Below are 21,785 nucleotides of genomic sequence, written 5' to 3' on the forward strand. Positions count from 1 at the left end.
ATAATATTGAAGCCGTAAAATTATCACAGTTCCGCATAGTGCAAACTTCTGGAATAACCAAGATTTAAAAATTTTTTTTAAATATCTCAATAAAGTCTTTATTGAGATATTTAATCGATACAAAAAGTGCCACCCCAACAAAGCACTGGGAAACAATAATAACATTCAGAAAGGTGAAACCACCATTTACAAAAGAAAACTGATTCTTTAAAAGTCACAGAGAAATCAATAACTATCGAACAATGTCATCAAATAAAACTTCCATTATTTAAGATTTTTTATTTCCCCCTCCCTTCTTTTTGATAGCTTCTCAAAATTAAACATACCACCCCCTCAACAAACCCCTCCCCCCAAATAATCTCCCCTTGACAAAGTACCCCACCCCCCCTTACCACTATTTTTTGCACAAAACCAGCACGCAGAATGTTAACATGTGCAATGTTTTAAAAAAGGGCCCCCATATTGCTTCCCATTTAGCTAATGTATGGCATTTAATTGCTCAAAGTTTTTCCATCTCACAAATGTACCAGAGCTTATTTAACCAAGTTTTTAACAACTTTTGAAAAATCATATAGTTGGACTCACAGCCTATATTCTTTGGCAGCATATTCCACCATCTTCCTGCTTGATATGGAACAGTCAAGGAGAATTCCATCTTATAAATTATACATTGAGGTGAGGGGAAACTGAACCATCAAATAAGGTCGAGAATTGCTGAGGCAATTCTTACTAAGTATAGAGATTACATTTACCATATATTGCTGTGTTTGGCCATATAAAATTAAAAAAACAAACAAACTGCATAACTTAAAAATTGAACCTGCCTCCACTGGAAGCCACTGGAGTTTACAAAGCAATGGTCTAGCACTTTCAAATGTAGTATTTTTACATATCAGTCGGGCTGCTGTGTTCTGTAATGTCTGTAGTCAGCGTTGGATAGATACATGGCATCCAACATATAAAATGTTGTAGTAATCTAAATGTGCCATTATTAGTGTCTGTACTACAAGTTGAAATACTCTAGATTCAAAATAAGCCCTAATATGTAATGTCCTATTGTGGATTAAGAACTGGTTAAAAGATAGAGAACGGAGACTAGGGTTAAATGGTCAGTATTTCCAATAGAGAAGGGTAGATAGTGGGGTTCCCCAGGGGTCTGTGCTGGGACTGCTGCTTTTTAACATATTGATCTAGAAATGGAAATAACTAGTGAGGTAATTAAATTTGGTGATGGCAAAAAGTTATTCAAAGTTGTTAAATTGCAAAAGGATTGTGAAAAATTACAAGAGGACCTTACCAGACTGGGCATCCAAATGGCAGATGACTTTTAGTGTGAGCAATTGCAAAGTGATGCATATAGGAAAGAGGAACCCAAACTATAGCTACGTGATGAGGTTCCATATTAAGAATCACTGCCCAGAAAAAGGGTCTAGATGCCATTGTTGATGATACATTTAAATCCTCTGCCCAGTGTACAGTAGCAGCGGCTAAAAAAGCAAATAGAATGTTAGGAATTATTAGGAAAGGAATGGAAAACAAAAATGAGGATGTTATAATGCCTTTGTATTGCTCCATGGTACAACTTCATCTTGAATACTGTGTGCAATTCTGGTCACCGCACCTCAAAAAAGATATAGTGGAATTAGAAAAGGTACAGAGAAGGGCAACAAAAATGATAAATGGGATGGGGTGACTTCCTTATGAGGAGAGGCTAAAGCATCTAGGGCTCTTCAGCTTGGAGAAGAGGAGGGGAGATATGATAGAGGTGTAGAAAATTGAGTGGAGTGTAACGGTCGGAGGTGAATTGCTTGTTTACTGTTTCCAAAAATAGTAGGATTAGGAGGCATGCAATGAAACTACTAAGTAGTAAATTCAAAACAAACCAGAGAAAATATTTCTTCACTCAATGTATAATTAAACTCTGGAATTCATTGCCAGAGAATGTGGTTAAAGCAGTTAGCTTAGCAGAGTTTAAAAAAGGTTTGGATAATTTTTTAAAAGAAAAGTCCATAAATCCATTGTTAAGATGGACTTGGGAAAATCCAGTGCTTATATCTAGGATAATCAGCATAAAATCTTTTACTTTTTTGGGTTCTTGCCAGGTACTTGTTATCTGGCTGTTGGAAACGGGATGCTAGGAATTGTTATGAAAGGGATGGTGAATAAGACCGAACATACTATAATGCCTCTGTATCACTTCATGGTGTGACTGCACCTTGAGTATTGCATTCAGTTCTGGTCGCTGTATCTCAAAAAAGATATAGTGGAATTAGAAAATGATCAAAGAAGAGCGACCAAAATGATAAAGGGGATCAAACTCCTCTTGTATGAGGAAAGGCTAAAGAGGTTAGGGCTCTTCAGCTTGGAAAAGAAACGGATGAGGGGAGATATGATTAAGGTCTACAAAATCCTGAGTGGTGTAGAATGAGTAGAAGTAAATCGATTTTGTACTCATTCTAAAAGTACAAAGACTAGGGGACATTCAAGGAAATTACATGGAAATACTTAAAACAAATAGGAGGAAATATTTTTTCACTCAATGAATAGTTAAGCTCTGGAACTCTTTGCCAGTGATTTCACAGTAAGAATATTGAAAGGTAATTTTAAAACAATACAGGAACGTAAGACCTTTGAAATAAGAATGATTGAATATTTTGACACCCAACAAACAGGACTTAATAAGGATCTGGGTTTTCTAACCCATTATAAACCATAAAGCTGTATTTCTCTGTTTATTACCCTCCTCTCACCTACCAACACCCATCCTGTTAGAATATCAATGAAATGCTTTGATGTCCCCATGCATACCCCCACCCTCCCACTCTGTCAGACTGTCAAAGTAATGCTTTGATGTTTCTCTTATATATACTATCTGCTACCACATTTGCTTATTTCCGATCTGATGAAGAAGGGCAACCTTTGAAAGCTAATCAAGAAATGTATTAAGTTATGTCCAATAAAAAAGGTATCATCTTATTTTCTTTTCCATGTTTTATTTTGTTTGATTTCTATTCATAACCTTTAAGAGTGGACTAACACAGCTACCACACCTCTCTACCAGAGGATATAGTAACAGCAGTTAGCTTATCTGTGTTTAAAAAAGTTTGAACAAGTTCTTGGAGGAAAAGTCCATAGTCAGCTACTGAGACTTGGTTGCCACGGGATTTCTAGCATGGAGTGTTGCCACAATTTGGTTTTCTGCCAAGTACTTGTGACCTGGCTTGTCCACTGTTTGGAAACAGGATACTGGGCTAGATGGACCATTGATATGACCCAGTACGGCTACTCTTGTGTTCTTCTGTACCTTTATGTTCTTATGGACTCCTGGGCTTGATGGACCTTTGGTCTGTCCCAGTATAGCAATGCTCATGGTCTTAGGAGACAGTGGTGACATTCTGCCTATGACCATTGGGGGAGGAAGCAGCAGAGGTCCATTGGACCTGGTGGGAGAGGAATCAGTGGTGGTCTCATCAGCCTTGGGGGGTAGGGGCAAGGAAGCAGTCATGCCCAGTCAGCCAGTCCTGGGTAAGAGAGGAGGTTGAGTCATCTATTTTGGCACTGCTAACTTTTATTTGCCATGTTTTTTAAAATAGGGACATCTTATATTCTGAGTTGTCTTCTAATTGAACCAGCATGGTTGAATGAAGAAACAAAGCAAGCGTGGTTGCCAGATAGTCCTGAAATCTGGGAACAAACCATGTTTGACCCCATTTACACTTCTGTTGTGGATACGAAGTACTGTAGAACTTTGTGAACCGGTAACAAGGCTTTTAGAGCACATTGATTCTGCTATAATTCTTCAGATAAATTTTGAACCAGCCCTGCAAGAAGCAGCTCAAGATGAAAGAAAACTGTCACCTTTGAACCTCTTCCGGGAAAATGTTCAGAGGCTGTGATTAAGATAATACTTAGAAATAAACTAAAAAAAACTAGACCTGATTCTCAAAGCAGCATAGTATTACATAAGTGTGGAATTAGTATAAGTGCAAATTATTGGGTAAGTTTGGAAGTAACTCAGAAAGGCAGTTAAATCCCAATAAATAAAATAAACCGGTAACTTGACAGGCTAGATCACATTAATCCTATCTTAGTGACATTTACATCACCAAATAAGAATACAGTATCTCATGGATATGTGTGGCACAATAATTTATTCCTTTAAAAATCATTAGAATCTATACAGATAAATGCAGATGTTATCATACTGGGAATACTGTAATTCATTGGTATAAAAGCACTTAATCAGCCACACTTCTGGGATGTGAAATATTTATAGTCTGGAGTTAAGATGTGAGTCTCTTTTGGTGAGGTTTTTTAAAATCATATTTATAGGCAATATCACCAGCCACCTGAGTTTTTTTTCCGTGTTCTGTATGCTTTTTTTCATCCCCTCATGAACAGTTACCCATCACAGTCCCTACTCTTTGTAACAAATGATAGATCTTTTTCTGAAGTGTGACATGCAATCTGGCAAGGTTCTCTCTCCTTGGAGTTATTTCAGAGGCTAAAATAAATTAGGTGTCTGCTCGGGGTGCCATGCCCTTTGGCCCATAAGATCATTAATCAAAGTATCTCTCAACTGTGGTAACCAACCAAGATATTTTGGAAGGGAAGCTGTCATTGCTGCTGCAGAATCACAGTGTACTGGGGGAAGTAGTTATTTCCATGTAAGGAGAATCATGTGTCTTTTATTGAAGATAGATTAAAGAGGAAGTCTGGCCAAGAAAAGCAAGTTTGTTGGAGGAGAGAAAGGCAACAAGTCATTTTTTTTTGGATGGGGGGGGGGGGGGGTGAGGGTAAAAGGCGAGGCATTTGAGAAAAAGAAGTTGCATAGTAACATAGCTAAGAAAAAGGCAGCCAAATAAGTGACACTGAGGCATATTTTCAAAGCACTTAGCCTTCCAAAGTTCCATAGGTTTCTATGGAACTTTGGAAGGCTAAGTGCTTTGAAAATATGCCTAACTGTCAGTCAGGGGCAGTTGTGTAAAGCGACCTTTGTGCTTCATTGAATTCATTCTTTGACATTATTCAGAAATAGACACTTTTTTGAAGGGGGGGGGGCTGTAATTCAGAATCCATTTATGGGGTTAGCATGTCCCACATTAGGCCATTTTTGCAGTTCGAGGCATGCGTTAGCGCCTAATGCAACTTAGTAAAAAGGCCCCTTAGTTAAGATTAAATGGACTTTATAAGCCTTAGTTTTTAGAGTCATATTTGGAGAGTCCTGAGATTAGGTTGATTGGGGAGAGGCTTCAAGATAAAGGCTAGCATCTCTACTTCTGGCATTTTTCTATAGTGTATCTCTATAAATTCCATCTAGTAACTATCTGTATCTATTTTCTCATCTTTCCTTTTCTGATGAATTATGTAGTGTAAACTCTTTTGTTATGCATTGGTTTGCTTACTGTTTATCTCTTTCTTATGTATTATAATGTAAAATTCCTTGTGTCTTTGACTTGAAAAGCGGTGTATGAAATTATTCACTAAACTAAACTAATAAAACTACATGGCATGTTTTCAAGACACAAAAAGAAAATGTCAAAGTGTGTTGAACTCTTCGGAAGAAAGCTGCCGAATAAATCCAAATTACCTCCAAGTTGTTATTATAACAGAAGCAAAGAAGTTGATGAAACAAAGAAGCATTATGTCAAATAAATACATAGAAACAGTTCTGGACCGACTTCTGATTATGGGGCTAAGAACTGTAGTTATCAGCCACAATGTCCAGAAGGGAAGATGAGCCCTGTCTGTTGATCTACACGGGCACCTGTTGGCTGATGTTTAGTGTATTTGTCTCTGAAGGGAGCTGCAGTCCATGTCTTTTAGCCAAGGATTGTCAATGTGAAAGAAAAGCTGAGGAAGGGAGAAAATGGAGGAAAATCCCTGGGGGCCTATGAGTGAAGGCTCCCAGTATACAAAGAGGTTGTTGGAGCTTCAGAATAATTAAAAAATGTACTACTAATAAATGCTTAGGAATAATTTACTTTAAATTTTAATTTATAACTTTGAGTAGAATATTATCCTTCTGTCTAGCTGTATTTTCTCCTTCACGTGTTCTCTTATATTTAAGCTACTAGTAAAACTAGACCCTCCTGATTCTCAGTCTAAAAAGGAAATAAACTGGAGAGATGCAGTGACAGCACATTCTCTGCAGGCTGTGATACCTTTCATGGTACCAGGGATAAGGATGTACAAGAGCTTGGAAGGAGATAACAATAACAATTCACCGAATACCCATTATACAGATGGCATGTATTATACTGAGAGATATTTTGTACTCAGTTTTCCAGAAAGTGGTCTGGAAAGCTTGTATACTGTGTTATTTTGGGTAATTCATATATTGGTGCAATAGTAGCAGTCATTTATTTCCAGAATTCTTTGAAGAAAATTGTGCAGGGAAAGAAATTCTGGTATCTTCAGCTGCCAGTGGTTTAGCTTTAATTGTGCTATTTCGAGTGAACAACTTACAGAAAGAAAAGACTGAGTTTTCCTAGTCCTGAGAGAGGCACTTGAAACTGATGTGATTTGCAACTGTTCCTCCTTGTTAGAACAGCTTATGTGCAGGCATGACCTAGATCTGCAGGAATGGGAGTTGTCCAAGGAAGCTGTCTTTCTGATCAACACCCAGTGGGGGCGTTCTGGCAGTGGAGTTGATGATGACAAGGTGGAATACCAATGTTCCTTGCTTTTTCAGTCATTGAAAGGAGTGTGAGGGGGTTGCCAGAGTGGACATTGTACTACAGGAATGGCTGGCAAAGAGAATTCTGTATGTATTTCCTCCATGGCCTCTGATTGCAAGGTAATAGCGGGATAGAAGACCGGTTTACCATTGCCATTGTTCGTACTTTGCAAAGAATTGCAGAACATTCCTATTGGTATGTGGATTTGGTCAGACCCAACACAAGGGAGGAGGTCAGATATCCTCAGGAGAGGGCCCTTCTGTCTCAGGTTCCCATCCTGATGGAAGACTAATCTCACTTCCCTCTTACAGCTTGACCATTGAGAGATCATATTAGTGGCGTAAGAGTTACCCACTCAGGTCATTTACCACCCTTCTGCAGGAAAGAAAGGGATCCATTTCTGTGGCATCTGGACAAGTATGTAAACGGCCTCATCTCCGGCACCAAAGAGGCAGTATAGCAAATAAATAATACAATTATTTATGCACCTTGGGTGCATAAAATCATGATAAGAGTTTTTGAAGCCTGGATCATGGAGTGAGGTTTTTCTCTGATATGAGCTTCAGTGGCACATATTTTGGCCTTTCTGCAGGAAGATCAAAAGAAAGTCCTTGCAGTGAGCTCTCTAAAGGTGTAGGTACCAGCATGTTTTCGAGGGCAGATTGGGGGTGCTTTGTTGACCACTCATGTAGACATGGTATGGTTTTTGGAAGGAGTTATGCATCTTAATCCCTGGTACCTATGATTGTACTGGCTTAGAGCCTTAACCTGGTCCTTTGTGCACTGGGAGGAAACCCCTTCAAACCTGTTTGTAGAGTGCATCTAAAGGACCTCACTCTGAAAGTGGTGTTCCTTGTAGCAGTATGACCAAAGAATTTCAGAGCTCCAGTTGCTTTTTTGTGTTTTACAGATATGGGAGTTTCCATTCAAAGAGTACCTTCCTTTCTCTTGAGCATGATATCAGCTTTCCATGTAAATCAGATGATTATGCTGCCTTCATTTTGAAGGGGAGGACTGTCATGTTCTTCACATAAAGGATGTTCCTAAAACCATGCTCTGATATATGGAGGTAACGAATGATTTACGGAAGGCGGACTGTTTTTTTTGTTTGTCGTCTTAAGTGATCTGAAGAAGGGGGAGGCTAATACGAAGGCAACCATATCTCAATGGCTCAAGCAATTTCCTTTAAAAGGAGCAGGTAGCCCCTGATGGTCTATAGGTTCATCCAGTTAGGGGGTTTGCGACTTGTTAGGCAGAGGCACATGCTATCGCTTAAAGAAAGTTTCAGAACAACAGTGTAGTCATCGTCACACTCATTTTCAAAACACTACAGACTGGATGTCCTCAGTAGTTAGGATTCTCCCTTTGGCACAGGGGTGCTCAGAGCGGGGCTAGCTCAGTCCCACCTAGTGTGATGGATTGCTCTGTTACATTCCATCCATTCTGGACTGGCCTGGTGGATGAAAAGAAGGTAAAATTTGGTCTTATGTGCTAATTTTCTTCATTGAGTCATATGAGACCAGTTCCAGAGTCCCACCCGAGTTCATGTGCTGGTTAAGCTGGATTAGTTGTTTATTTTGCTCAGTTAGCAACTAACCAGTTTTGCACATTCCATTTAAGATTCTTGGTTTTCTTGGATGGAAGGCAGGCAGATGTTCTATCCACTGTCCTCCGTGGTTTTGGGGGAATATTTTTGTGGTAGGTAATCCTTGGCTTTGTTACAGAAAATACAGAGGAACGTGAGGTGGCATGGTACCCTATATAGGGCAGAATTTACAAGTCCTTATTCTCTGTTTCTATCTGCTGGTAGAGGGGCGTAACCCATCTGTTCTGGAGTTGTCTGGTAGGACTTAAGGAAAAATATTAGCAGGTAAAACCAAATGTTACCTTACAGTTCCCACAAACCAGCCCCCACATGGTTCTGACTGCAGGAAAAAACCCAGCAGAAAAGGAAGCAGCAGGTAATTGCACAGGGGGTGGGAAGAACTGGCAAGACCTCTGCTGACAGTGGTAGCTGTCTCCTCCACTCCACTATTTCTTCTGCCAGCAGTTGACATAGCAGTACAAAAAATCTGCCTTGAGAGCTGTTGAATTAGACATCTGAAAGCCCTTGAAGGGCAGCGGAACTCCTTTGCAGGGAGGGGCCAAATCAACTGTTCTCTGGCCACACTCCCAAGCCCTCTAGTTACTGATGCTGTGTTGAGCAAGATAATAGTAGGACTATGGCCCCAGTGGCCGACTCCATTCCTCTTTCTTTGACCTCTCTTAAACATTTGGGCCCTAGGTGTCTTAATCCTGCTCTTGATGTGTTGTTTTGCTGTGTATTGTATGCTATTTTTTTTTAATGTATTTTGAGTACAGATTTCCCTTCAAAAAGCATGATCAACCAAATTTAGATTAAATTAGAATACAAGTAGAGTGCATGTTTAATTTTGTCTTCTCTATGGGATTCTTTTCTCTATTTTTATACATTTGGAAAGCAAATAAAAAAAAATATAAACTTAGTTTGTGTTGGCATTTTGGTGACATCAGCTAGTGACTGTTTATTTATTTATTTATCATTTTACTTAATTACATTCACATTTATCACATAAATGTAAGGAAAACCAGAAATTAATATAAAGGAAAAAGAGCTAGTGACTGTTGCACATCAAAGCTGATTGGTCAAATGGGCTATTGTTATTTGTTCCAACCCTGTACCTTAAGTTCTAAAAGTAAATGAAAGGCTTCATGTACTTCTCGTCAAAGTGATGTAATTGTTGCAAAAATATAGGGCTCTATATGATGGTTAATGAAAGCACTATACAGTTGGCATGGATAAATCTGCCATGTGTATTGTAGAGTACAGCTTATATCTGTATATGAGCAGCCATATTTCAGCTATAAATTTGCAATTCTTTTGAAGCACCCTAGTTGTTAGATCTGATGGTTTATTTCTGTTATCTGAGTCCCAAGATAAGTTTACAGTTTTGCAGAAGCATTTATGTTCATATAGAAGTAATCAAATATGTAGGAAGTTCACTCCTTGTCAGGAAGAAGCAATGACAACATATGATATAGTTTAAAAAAAAACCATGCATGCGTAAGCTACATTTAACCAGAGACTGTCCCTTGGTGGGTTCTTTCTCCTTTGTAAGAAGCTTTGCATGGAAGAGTGGTGCTATATCTGTATGTGTCACAGCTTTTGTAGTGCTCTGCTCACTGATATTTGATGCAGGTGGAGCTTTGAAGAGGTGCAGTGTTGCTTGGCATTGGGGACTTTTTGAATTGAGTGATTTCATGATCAATATTGTACAATCATAGTATGTGAACATAATAGTCTATCTACAAACAATGTGTTCTAAAGCCAGCACAATAAGTTAAGAGTATAGATTATCTGATGCATTTTCAGATGTTTGCACATTTTAACAAATTATCAAAGATTTTATTGTTCTGTTTATTTCTTTGAAAATAGTAAGCCTCACCTAATTGTTATTTTGTGGTTTATTTTGTGGTTAACAGCCAAATTCTGGTTCTTGTCCTCTGCTTCTGGCTGGATATGAAGATGGATCTGTGATTCTGTGGAGCACATTGGAGACAAAAGCACTATGTCGTCTTGTTTGCCACCAGGAGCCAGTAATGAGCCTTGACTTTGACTCGGACAAAGCCAGAGGAGTCTCTGGCTCTGCAGAAAAGGTTCTTAGCTTCTGGAGCCTTGATGAGCAGCAGATTCTACAGGTCAGCAGCACGGGACATGCCATGTTACTTAACCAGCTGTAAATATATTTAGCGCAAAAGGGAATAATATGAGATTTGCTAGTGTGAGTTCTTATGCTAGCTCTATGCAGGTTTGACCTTAGCAATTGCGGGGCCCTGTGTGGACCAGTGTGGTTGACCTCCCTCACCTAGGACTTAAGATTACAAACAAGGTGACAGAAATGTATTTATTTAAACAAAATTATTTAATTTTAAACTGTTATTGTATTCTTAGTGATTTATACCCTGGACAGAAAAGATAATAAAATGATGCTATCCCTCTGAGAAACATGAAACCAAAGGGTGAGGGTGAGTGAGAGGGAAGAGATGCAAGGGCCTGCAATGCACCGGGAGGAAAATAGAGCATCAGCGCTGAGGAGCAGGATTGCTAAGGGGGAGGGAGAGAGGAGGAGGGAAAAGAATCTTTAACTTTTGGTCAATGGCTAGTTGCAAAGGTGACTCAGTTAAGCGCACGGGGGGGGGGGGGGGGGGGGGGGCTGTGAGATCTCCCTGTTGTTCCTGCTGCCTCTGCTTAAAGCCAGCCCTGGTTCTATGACAGGTGTAAACGCTTGCACTTAAATGCAGCAGTTACATGCCTAATTGACAGTATTGAACAGCATAGCATGTAAGTGTTTAGCACTCCCCTGCCCAAGCTCCTCTTGCAGTTGTGCACTATCAAATTTAGGCGCTAAATCAACACAATCTTATCTAAATCTGCACTACCCAAGCTGCAAAGGACTTAAATACAAAACAACTTACGCCTCTAGTTTTTCCTACATAAGCACACAACTGTGGAACGCATTACCAAAAGCCTTGAAAACGACGTACGACCACCTAAACTTCCGGAAATCACTAAAAACCAACCTGCTTAAAAAGGCATACCCCACAGATCCAACTTAAATGCCTAATCTGTGCAACACAACCAAACTAAAGCACATAATGGACATAACACAACTCTTCCGTTCTCCGATTCCCTAATGTGGCTGTGCCACATGAACTTGATCTTACCACAACATCACCCTGTGTTTGTTCACACCGGAGCCTGCAAAGGCCTCTCCGGTACTATGTAAGCCACATTGAGCCTACAAATAGGTGGGAAAATGTGGGCTACAAATGTAATAAATAAATAGCTCCTAAGTGCAGTTATCCACCTAACTGCAAATTAAGGCCAGTTAGTAGTGCCAGTTAATGCAAATAATAGCTGATTTGCACCTAATTGGGCAATTAAACTGCATAGATCTTAAAATTGTCTGTCTCACTCACAAGGCTAGTCACTTAGGTTTCCCATCTTATCTTTCTTCTTTGACTATACCTTATACCCCTAACTGTCTCCTTAGATCTCTTCATGCTAACCGTCTCACTGTTCCTTCTCCTCGACTTGCTCATTTCAAGTCTACTCGCTCTTCTCCTTCTATATTGCTTCTAAATATTGGAATGATCTCCCGCCTTTTATTAGGTCCAAATCTTCATTTTCTAGATACAAGTTGTTGCTTAAAGCACATTTTTTTCAGTTGGCCATTGGCCTCTCAATGTTTTCCCTTAACTCCTAGCTCTCCTGACCCGCTTCCATGATTCCAGGTACATTTAGCTTCTGTCTCTCTTTTTTGGGGGGGTGAGTGATTGCTTTCCTATATTAAGCTGGCTTTCTTTTCCTGTTTTTAATTTTATTTTATTGTTAACCGCTGTGATCAACCAATATTGTAACAGCGATATTGAATAAACTATAAACTATGCGTAACTGCTGTTATTCTACAACCTATGCCCCCAAGGCGCATACATTTGCAAGAAAGATTATAGAATGAGGGGGATGTTGTACGTGGGCATTCATAGGGCATTGTTTGGGTGGAGCAGGGATAGAAATGCAGCGTACATGTGTACTTCATAAAATACATGAGTACGTGTATTGGGGTGCACTTTTATTCAGTCTGTGTGTAGGCATTCTGGGAGCATAGTTTGGGCAGGATAGAGTTTTGATGTGTATGTGCATATTTTAGAAAATACACAGGCTGGGTACATTCGCATCTTTACATCAGCTTCTGATGGGGTGAAGTAAAGATGTATTTATGTGGATTTAACTCAGTGGTGGCTCAAGGTGACTATGTGTTGGCATTAGCCTACTACAGCAGCTGGATCTGCATTTAGGTAGCTGTGTACCTTTATAAAAGAGGAACCTTTCTGTATTTCTCATATAAGCACCTTTTATAAAGTCAGGCCCAAGGAGTACACATCAGAGCAGGTATAAATTTGTACACTACTGGTGGTCATTGTACAAGCCAATTTTCTAAAGTAGGTGCCTTTTCAGACTTAGGCACTTTATTAGGAAATGAGCCTCTTAGAGGGAATTCTATAAAGTGGTGTATATTAGGGACCTATTGTATAAAGCAGGGGTTCTTAATCTAATCCTCGAGACTAAACCTAGCCAGTCAGGTTTCAGGATATCAACAACGAATAAGCATGTGTTAACAATTATATGCACCAACTCATTCTGTGCAGATCTGTCTTATACATATTCATTGTGGGTATCTTGAAAACCTGACTGGCTAGGTGTGTCCCGAGGATTGGGTTTAACATCACCTGCTATAAAAGAAAGGGGCTTACTTTCTTTTACAGAATACTACCATATTCAGGTATGTATGTGATTAGGTTTGAGCTGATGTAGGTGTACATAAATGCCAGAGATACACATGCAACTTATAGTATTTTAGCAGTTGTGCACATAAGTGAGAGTCCCACTTATCCACCACCCAGACTCCATCCATGTGTATGGTCCATCTGTCAAGTTTTAAAATAAAATTGCTCTTCACCGGATTTTTGATACTTACCCATGCATGTTCCAGTATTCAAATTATTTACATACGCATTTACTACTTAAATGTTAGAGTATTATTTACATAATTACTTCTGTAAAATCTTGAATTTACTTTGCTGAAAACAATGACTTTTTCATATGGATTTAATACTTTTGTAGCTTAACCTTTTTTTTCATAGGTACTGGAATTTGCAAGGAGTAATTTTATTGCTGCCTGTCAGCAGATTTTCAAATAGAAAGTACGTAACTACTTCTGTTTTGAAAATTATCCCAGTGAAGTTGAATGCTTACATTTACACCTGCTTTTTGTCATGCAAAAAGTTCTAGTTAATTTGCATACATGTGAGAGTGTGCATATAAATTTAAGCCCCTCTCCCCAGCCCTGTGCCTAGGAATTCCTCTGTGTAGTCTGGATAAACTTACACATGTACAGATTGTACATACATATGTTTTTATATTTATTGGAAGCTGATCTAATTGAAGATAAGATGTTCAAGCAAAAGGCTTTACTTCATTAGGGATCTGAATATGATTCATAGGAATTTGGAGGAATCTTTGGCTTTTAAACTTTGCTCATGTTATTGCTGTTTCACCTTAAGAGAGATTTAAAAGCTTTGCTGCTTCCATATTAAAAATACCTCCAGAGTCAGTGCTTCCTCTTGCCAGAGCCTTTTACCTTCCTTCTGCCAAGTAGGGTCAAACAAAGAACCAATGTTTATTTTTTTATATTAAAATTTAGCCCATGTGGAAGGGTGCAATTTACTCATGTTTCATTCGTTCGCTGTGCAGGTGCAGAGATTCCCATACTCACCAGTTTCAGATCTGGCAGCCCCTTTTCTGTGCTGACAACCCATCCTCAATCTGCCCAGTTTTCTAAAGGACACTGTTACTCACTGTTTAAGCCACACCCTAATACTTTTGATTTGATGTTTATTGTTGACCTACAAATAAAATAAATGTATCTCCCACTCAACCCTAGAAATAGTCACCAAGGCAGATTTCTTTTCTTCCCACTATTACATTAGTAACACAAACCAGATGAGGACTTCTCCTCACATTCCAGGTGCATGAAGTAATGATTATTTTCGAGAAACCCCTCAGCAGCACATTATTTTTTAAGGTTTAATAACTACAGCTATCTAATAGAGCTTTTTGCATTCCTAATCCTGGTTGCTGGCTATAGCTACTGGAATACTGGTAAAAGAATCCAGGCCTTGGATAAATAAGGAAAGAAAATTATTTTTACAATACCATATCTTTTTTTTAAAATTTTGCATATGTAACATGGGTTCTAATTAGTTACATACCACACAACTTTGTAGCAATGAGGAAGATAAAGAAAATGAGGAAACAGGAGCTGACATTGGGAGAACAAGCAACCTGTTAAAGTCACAGTGTGTGACACTGTTGGAATTTGAACCATCTGATTTGGGTTTGCAGTAGTCAAGCTGGGGTTCCTACTAAGGGTTTTCTATTTTGGTTTTCAGTTAACCAAATTATGCAAATTAGTCTAATTAATAGATCATGGGACATTAGATACATCTTGAGGTTGATAGGTGGTGGCACGCGGTGTTATGCTGAGCACTGCCAACGTTATGCCTGGAAATTCAATGCTGAGCCATGTGGAGCTGGCTAAAGCATAGCCGGTTAAGTGCGATATTCAGCATTTAACTGGCTATGGGGTGTCGCTTAAAGATAGGACTGACTTTTATTTGGTCCTATTTATGCTGCTCCCTGGGCCGGTTAAATGTTGATTATCAGCACTTAACCGGCCAAGTGCTGACTCTACCCCCAGAATGCCCTCAAAATGATCGGTTAGCGCTTAAAGCAAAACCAGCTGCTGAAAATGACCAGTTAGCCCTGAACAAGTGATTTAACTGGCCAGGAGCCGTTTTTGGCCAGCTAAATCACTTTGGATATCGACATGCTTGTGTCACGAAACACTTAGCCACTTGCCTGGGGTTACCCCGTGGACACATAGAGGGTCTATCCCAAGCACAGCTCAGGTCCACCTGCCGCTCGTGCTCTACACTAGGACCCTCCTCCCACCGACTGGGTCACAACTGCCTCTGGGTGAATCTCCTGCTCTCAAATTATCCCCAGTGATTTCTAAGTTACTGGGGCCACACTACCAGTGGTCCCACAGTTACCAGAAAGCACTCATGGACCCAATATAGAAACCACCAGGATTCTTTATGTCTAGAAAGACAGAGGCAATAAGCTGAAAAGGAATGTTTTTTTGTCTTTAAAAATTGAACAATGAACCAAAAGAAATGCAATCAGCAAACAATAACAGGTAATTGAAATATGGATCAATTATAACACCAACTAAGCATTTGCTTACTTTCTGAAAAGTACCTGGGAAGATTAGGATATATAACAGTTTGTTTTCTGAGCCTCAGCAAAGAGATCCTGCTCTCTTTTCTTCCTGGCTAGGACTGGAGGCAAAATCATGAGCTCCTGGGCCAATCAGAACCCAGTCAACAAGATTTAAAAGTATACTGCTGCTTGCTTCCTGCTTGTGTTAAAATAAGAGAACATTCAGTTCCCTGTAACAACTTTACAGCGAAGAAACATCACCTGCTGGCTAAATAGGAGAAATACACTTCAGTACATAATCAAGGCAGGAATATATCCAATACATTTTACAGACCCAAAACACTGTTTCTTCACAGCTTGTGATTCTGAAAATTTTGTGGGAAGTCCTTGGACACTATGCTAGAGGAAGGAGATTTGAACACAGGGGGGAAAGGCCAGAGTAGTTACAAATGAAGGCTTATTATTGTAAGCTTAGTATTGGTGCTGTTGTAATCATTATATAATAGTGTAATAGTCCAAAATATCCCAAGGACTAAATAATGCATACCTTAATTGCTGACCAGGTTTGGGGGATGCTGCAGAGGTAAGGTTCAAAACCCATGTGGAGAGAGATATTAGTCATTTTATAGTGGCAACATCTACAGGACAGACTTATCTGGAGTGAGGAGGAAACTGTGGTTTGTGGTCCTGCCAAGGTCCTGAATTTAACAAATACTGACTCTGGCAAATCAGGGAAGTAGCATAAGGAAGTTCAGGCAGGATGGGAGGAGATAGGTGAAATGGAAGAATAGCGGGCAAAACCAAAAGGAGCCATAAATATGGCAACAGATCTTTGTACAAAAAGTAAGAAGAAGGGAAAACAGGGCACTCCAAAAACATGCAGGAAAAAAGGCAAAAAAGTGCAAAGGATCTCAAAAAGGAACAGAGAGAGTAATATTTGGGAAAACTAAAACAGATGAGGAAAGAAATCAGGAGGACAAAAGTGGGAGCAGAAGAAAAGATAGATAAAGTGAGTTGACAAGACATTTTTTTGTGTCGGAGAAAGGAGGAAGATTGGATACAGAATCCGATTGAAAAGTGACAAGGATCAATGGGTGAGAGATGAGGAAAAAGCAGAAATGTTGAACAAATACTTATCTTTGCTTTTCACTGAAGAAATCATTAGACAGAGGAAATGGGGTACTTACACGACCATTAGCAAAATGTGCTTGTGTGGACTGGCAAAACTGAATGTGAACAAAGTTATAGGTGAGGATGGGATGTATCCTGAAATCTTAACAGAGCTAAGGAAGGGTCTGCTGAAAGGCCTCATCAATAAATCTTTGTGGTTCCACACGTCTGGAGCAGAGACCATAGAAGTAGTGACAAAGAAGACATTGGAAACTGCAGGCCAATTAGTCTTACCTCAGTGGTGGAAAAACAAATGAAGACTGTATTCAAGGAAAGGATGCTATAGTATGTAGTATCAAGCGTGTTGTAGGATTATAGGTATCGCTTTTATCAGATGCAGATTGGTGTCAAATAGCCTTACTCACTTCTTTGATTGGGTGGCTATAAAATTAGAGCAAAGATGTATGTGGTTTATTTGGATTTCAGCAAAGCTTCTGATACTTTCGCCCATAGGAGACTCATGAATAAACTAATCCAGTTTGAGGTTGGGTGCCAAGGTGGAGAACTGGATTAGAAACTGGTTGAGTCATAAATGTCAGTGGGTGGTAGTAAATGGGTTTGACTCTGAGGAGAAAGTGGTGATTAGTGAAGTTCCTCAGGGATCGGTTCTGGTCATGAGTGGGATTAGTAGGAAAAGTTTGAGCTTTTGCAGATGATACTAAGATCTGACAGAATGGGAAGTGATCTGAAAGTCTGAGGAATAGTCTGATATCTAGCAACTGAAAATCCAGTGCAAAAAGTGCTGTTTGGTATAGAGCACACTTATTTTCTAATGAGCTTTTATGCTTTTTTTTGCTACCAGTGCCTTTTTAAAGAAGTGTTCTTGTGTGTGTGTGTGTGTGTGTATATATATACAGTATATATATATATATATATATATATATCTAACCTCTACAAAATGGCCAAGAGCAAGGAGCTGTCTAAGGATGTCAGGGACAAGATCATACACCTGCACAAGGCTGGAATGGGCTACAAAACCATCAGTAAGACGCTGGGCGAGAAGGAGACAACTGTTGGTGCCATAGTAAGAAAATGGAAGAAGTACAAAATGACTGTCAATCGACAAAGATCTGGGGCTCCACGCAAAATCTCACCTCGTGGGGTATCCTTGATCATGAGGAAGGTTAGAAATCAGCCTACAACTACAAGGGGGGAACTTGTCAATGATCTCAAGGCAGCTGGGACCACTGTCACCACGAAAACCATTGGTAACACATTACGACATAACGGATTGCAATCCTGCAGTGCCCGCAAGGTCCCCCTGCTCCGGAAGGCACATGTGACGGCCCATCTGAAGTTTGCCAGTGAACACCTGGATGATGCCGAGAGTGATTGGGAGAAGGTGCTGTGGTCAGATGAGACAAAAATTGAGCTCTTTGGCATGAACTCAACTCGCCGTGTTTGGAGGAAGAGAAATGCTGCCTATGACCCAAAGAACACCGTCCCCACTGTCAAGCATGGAGGTGGAAATGTTATGTTTTGGGGGTGTTTCTCTGCTAAGGGCACAGGACTACTTCACCGCATCAATGGGAGAATGGATGGGGCCATGTACCGTACAATTCTGAGTGACAACCTCCTTCCCTCCGCCAGGGCCTTAAAAATGGGTCGTGGCTGGGTCTTCCAGCACGACAATGACCCAAAACATACAGCCAAGGCAACAAAGGAGTGGCTCAGGAAGAAGCACATTAGGGTCATGGAGTGGCCTAGCCAGTCACCAGACCTTAATCCCATTGAAAACTTATGGAGGGAGCTGAAGCTGCGAGTTGCCAAGCGACAGCCCAGAACTCTTAATGATTTAGAGATGATCTGCAAAGAGGAGTGGACCAAAATTCCTCCTGACATGTGTGCAAACCTCATCATCAACTACAGAAGACGTCTGACCGCTGTGCTTGCCAACAAGGGTTTTGCCACCAAGTATTAGGTCTTGTTTGCCAGAGGGATCAAATACTTATTTCCCTCTGCAGAATGCAAATAAATTCATATACTTTCCACAATGTGATTTTCCGGATTTAATTTGTGATGTGCTATCTCTCACTGTTACCAATAACCTACCCTTCAATTATGGGCTGCTCATGTCTTTGTCAGTGGGCAAACTTACAAAATCAGCAAGGGATCAAATACTTATTTCCCCCACTGTATATATATATATAGTGGTGAAGAGTCTTAAATACACCATATAGCCCCTGACACAGCCACTATGTGGGCAAAACACGGCCTGTGTCGGGCATCATTCTGCTTTGTGTTTTATCATCTTCGTTGATTTGCTTGTTTTGTTTTCCACTTTGGAGTTTGCAGATCAGTTGCCCTGCCGTTTCCTGAGAAGCCATATGAGACATGGGGATCTAATTAGGCGTGCCTTAGAGGAGAGAAGAGATGGGGTTATGATGGAGCAGTGCTTCTCTCATGAAAACACCTCAAGCCAGTCAGGTTTCAGGATTATCACAATGAATATGCATGAGAGAGATTTTTGTATAATTGACCTCCAATTATATGCAAATTGATCTCCAGTTATCTGCACATCTCTTTCATGTATGTTCATTTTGGTAATCCTGAAAACCTGACTGGCTGAGTTATGCCTCCAGGAGATAACTGAGAAACACTATTCTATCATATCTCTGTCCCTTCTCTTCAATCACATGCAGATATTGTGGTTATCCTGAAAATCTGACTGAGCTAACGGTTCCTCCAGGGGAGGGTTGAGAAGCGCTATCATAAAGACATTTAAATACATGAAAGGAATGGAGGAGTAGCCTAGTGGTTAGAGCAGCAGGCTGTGAACCAGACTATTGTTTGAATTAGAGAGTTGCACAGGGACAGAAATCTAGCCCATCCCCGTCCGAATCTAACCCACCCCTGCCTCAAGTAATCTCCTCCATTCCAGACCCCAGCCTGCCCTTGCTGTGCTTCACCGTTCCATGCCGCAGTCACCCTGACCCCCCACCCAAGAAAGCTAGATTCTATAAGCAGTTATAATACTAGTAAAAGTAACATAAATAATTTTCTTCCGTACTCTGCTAAATACAAAATTAAGATGCACATATCCAAAAAACAGACATCCATGAGCAGCATGTCCCCCTTTCCTTTCCTTCCCCTTCTATTCCATGTGCTCTATTTCCCCTTTTCCATTCCTCACTCCTCCATGTATGTCCCCCTTACCAATCTTTTTTCCCCTCTTCCCTGCACCCACACTCCCGCCACCCTTTTAACCAAGGAGGTTAGATAAAACAGGAGACGGGGTGAGCCTATCTAGATTGCTACTAGAGAATGAAATAGGGACGGGTAACTGTGGGGATAGGGACAGATCCTGCGGGGATGAGAACAGAGTCCATGTGGATGGGGACAAACTTTGTCCCCATGTCATTTTCTACTTTGAAGCTGGTTAATGAACTGGAATGTTATTTATGGGGAAAACAAGCAATATGCTGGCCACAACTAGCAAAAGTTGCATGGGGGATTCTTTACATTCCTGCTACCAGCACATCTTCTAAAAAGACATCTTCTATTGCAGGAAGGACTGTGGAAGACAGGAGAGCTAGACTGAATCCTGAGATTGTTGATAACTTATTCATCCACAGATTATAAAATCATAAGGGTATATTTCTCCCCTGCTAAGGCATACAGAACAGGTTGCATTTTGTACTTTTGGACATTTTAACAGGGTGGATTAGGATTCCTTGGGGTAGTAGAAGTCAGCTATTGTTGGGGTTGGAAGGGTAGAGGGTGGTGGTGGGGTTATTATAGTTGCTCGTTGTTGTTATTGTTTTCTATTTGTGATTTATAAACAACAGCTGCACAGCATATTGTTCCTTTTTATACTTTTATGATTTTATATTTAAATCTTTTTATTAGTGTTTGAGGCTTCTGCAGATGAGGACAGAGCCCACAGGGATGGGACAGGGACAGACCATGTGGTGACAGAGAGGGAATGGAGACAGGTCCTGCAGGGACGGGACAGAGACGGAGACAGAACCTGTGGGGATGGGGTGGGGACGGAGACAGAACCCACAGGGACAGGGCAGGAGCAAACTTTGTCCCCTTGTCATTCTCTAATTGCCGCCACACTGGTTCACCCAAAACAATAGGATATGCTATTGAAAACAATAGCAAAAAGATTATTAGAAATAAGGGACTTTTTAAAAACATTTATATCACACATTATCCCAAGCAAACTCCAGTTCTCAATGTAGCTTACGTTTGAAGATACAGTAAGACAGAATAATAGAATTTTTAAAATATTTTGTATATGATTTGTTCCCCGCTTAGACTTTAAAAGATATCGTGTGTTGTAAATAAAGTTTTATTATTATTATTATTATATCATGGGAGCAAGTACATGGATATGTCTGAAACATTTAACAAAGTTGAGATTAGCATATATATATACCCAACTGGGCATTTAAAAAAGAGTCAAGTGCATTTTTATAATATACCACTACAACCCACAAAACAAAAGGAGCAAGTTCCCACAAGCTACCTTTTTGTTTTGATGTAGGCACAGGAAAAAGATTTTAAGTGATCCCCGGTTTCAACCTAATTCATGTTTAATGTGGGATATAAATGTCAGAAATAAGTAAATAGAAACTTGGAATGTTGAAAACCTGATTCTCATAATATGATGTCTGTTTTAGTGGCCATTACCAGGAGAAATATCTCTGCACATTTATAATAGTGCTAGGGTGTCCCTATAACCAGTCCCTCCAAATGACAATGATTTATAACAGTTGCTACTCTACCTATGAAAAGTTATTCAGTTGTTATACTTTCTTTGTGTACATCCATATGCTGTACAAGGCGGCACGTTTGAAAATATAAGTGAGATTAAATAAAAATGCCAGCAATCAGTGGCGTAGGAATGGGGGGGGGGCGGTGGGGCGGTCCGCCCCGGGTGCACGCCGCTGGGGGGGTGTCGGCTCTGCTGGTTCCCTGCTCCCTCTGCCCTGGATCAGGTTACTTCCTGTTCCGGGGCAGAGAGAGCAGGGAACCAGCGTAGCCGACGCAGCTCCCAGCAACGTGCACTCGGGGGCGGATCGGCCCTCTCGCCTGCCCCTCGCTTCCTAATTCAAGTAAGAATG

The 21,785-nt window shown here is 40.3% G+C and overlaps 1 protein-coding gene across 3 annotated transcripts in view; it reads left to right on the forward strand.

Moving 5' to 3' along the window:
- The window catches only part of GNB1L (G protein subunit beta 1 like), a 114,297-nt gene that overhangs the window by 89,175 nt on the left and 3,337 nt on the right, over positions 1-21,785 (forward strand). For all 3 annotated transcript variants that reach the window (XM_030220053.1, XM_030220055.1, XM_030220054.1), the window contains one exon: positions 10,182-10,397. In XM_030220053.1, coding sequence (XP_030075913.1) covers positions 10,182-10,397 — 216 coding nt within the window. The remainder of the gene's footprint in view (positions 1-10,181; positions 10,398-21,785) is intronic.

The sequence above is a fragment of the Microcaecilia unicolor genome, chromosome 11, assembly GCF_901765095.1.
Source record: "Microcaecilia unicolor chromosome 11, aMicUni1.1, whole genome shotgun sequence".
Classification (NCBI taxonomy): Eukaryota; Metazoa; Chordata; class Amphibia; order Gymnophiona; family Siphonopidae; genus Microcaecilia; species Microcaecilia unicolor.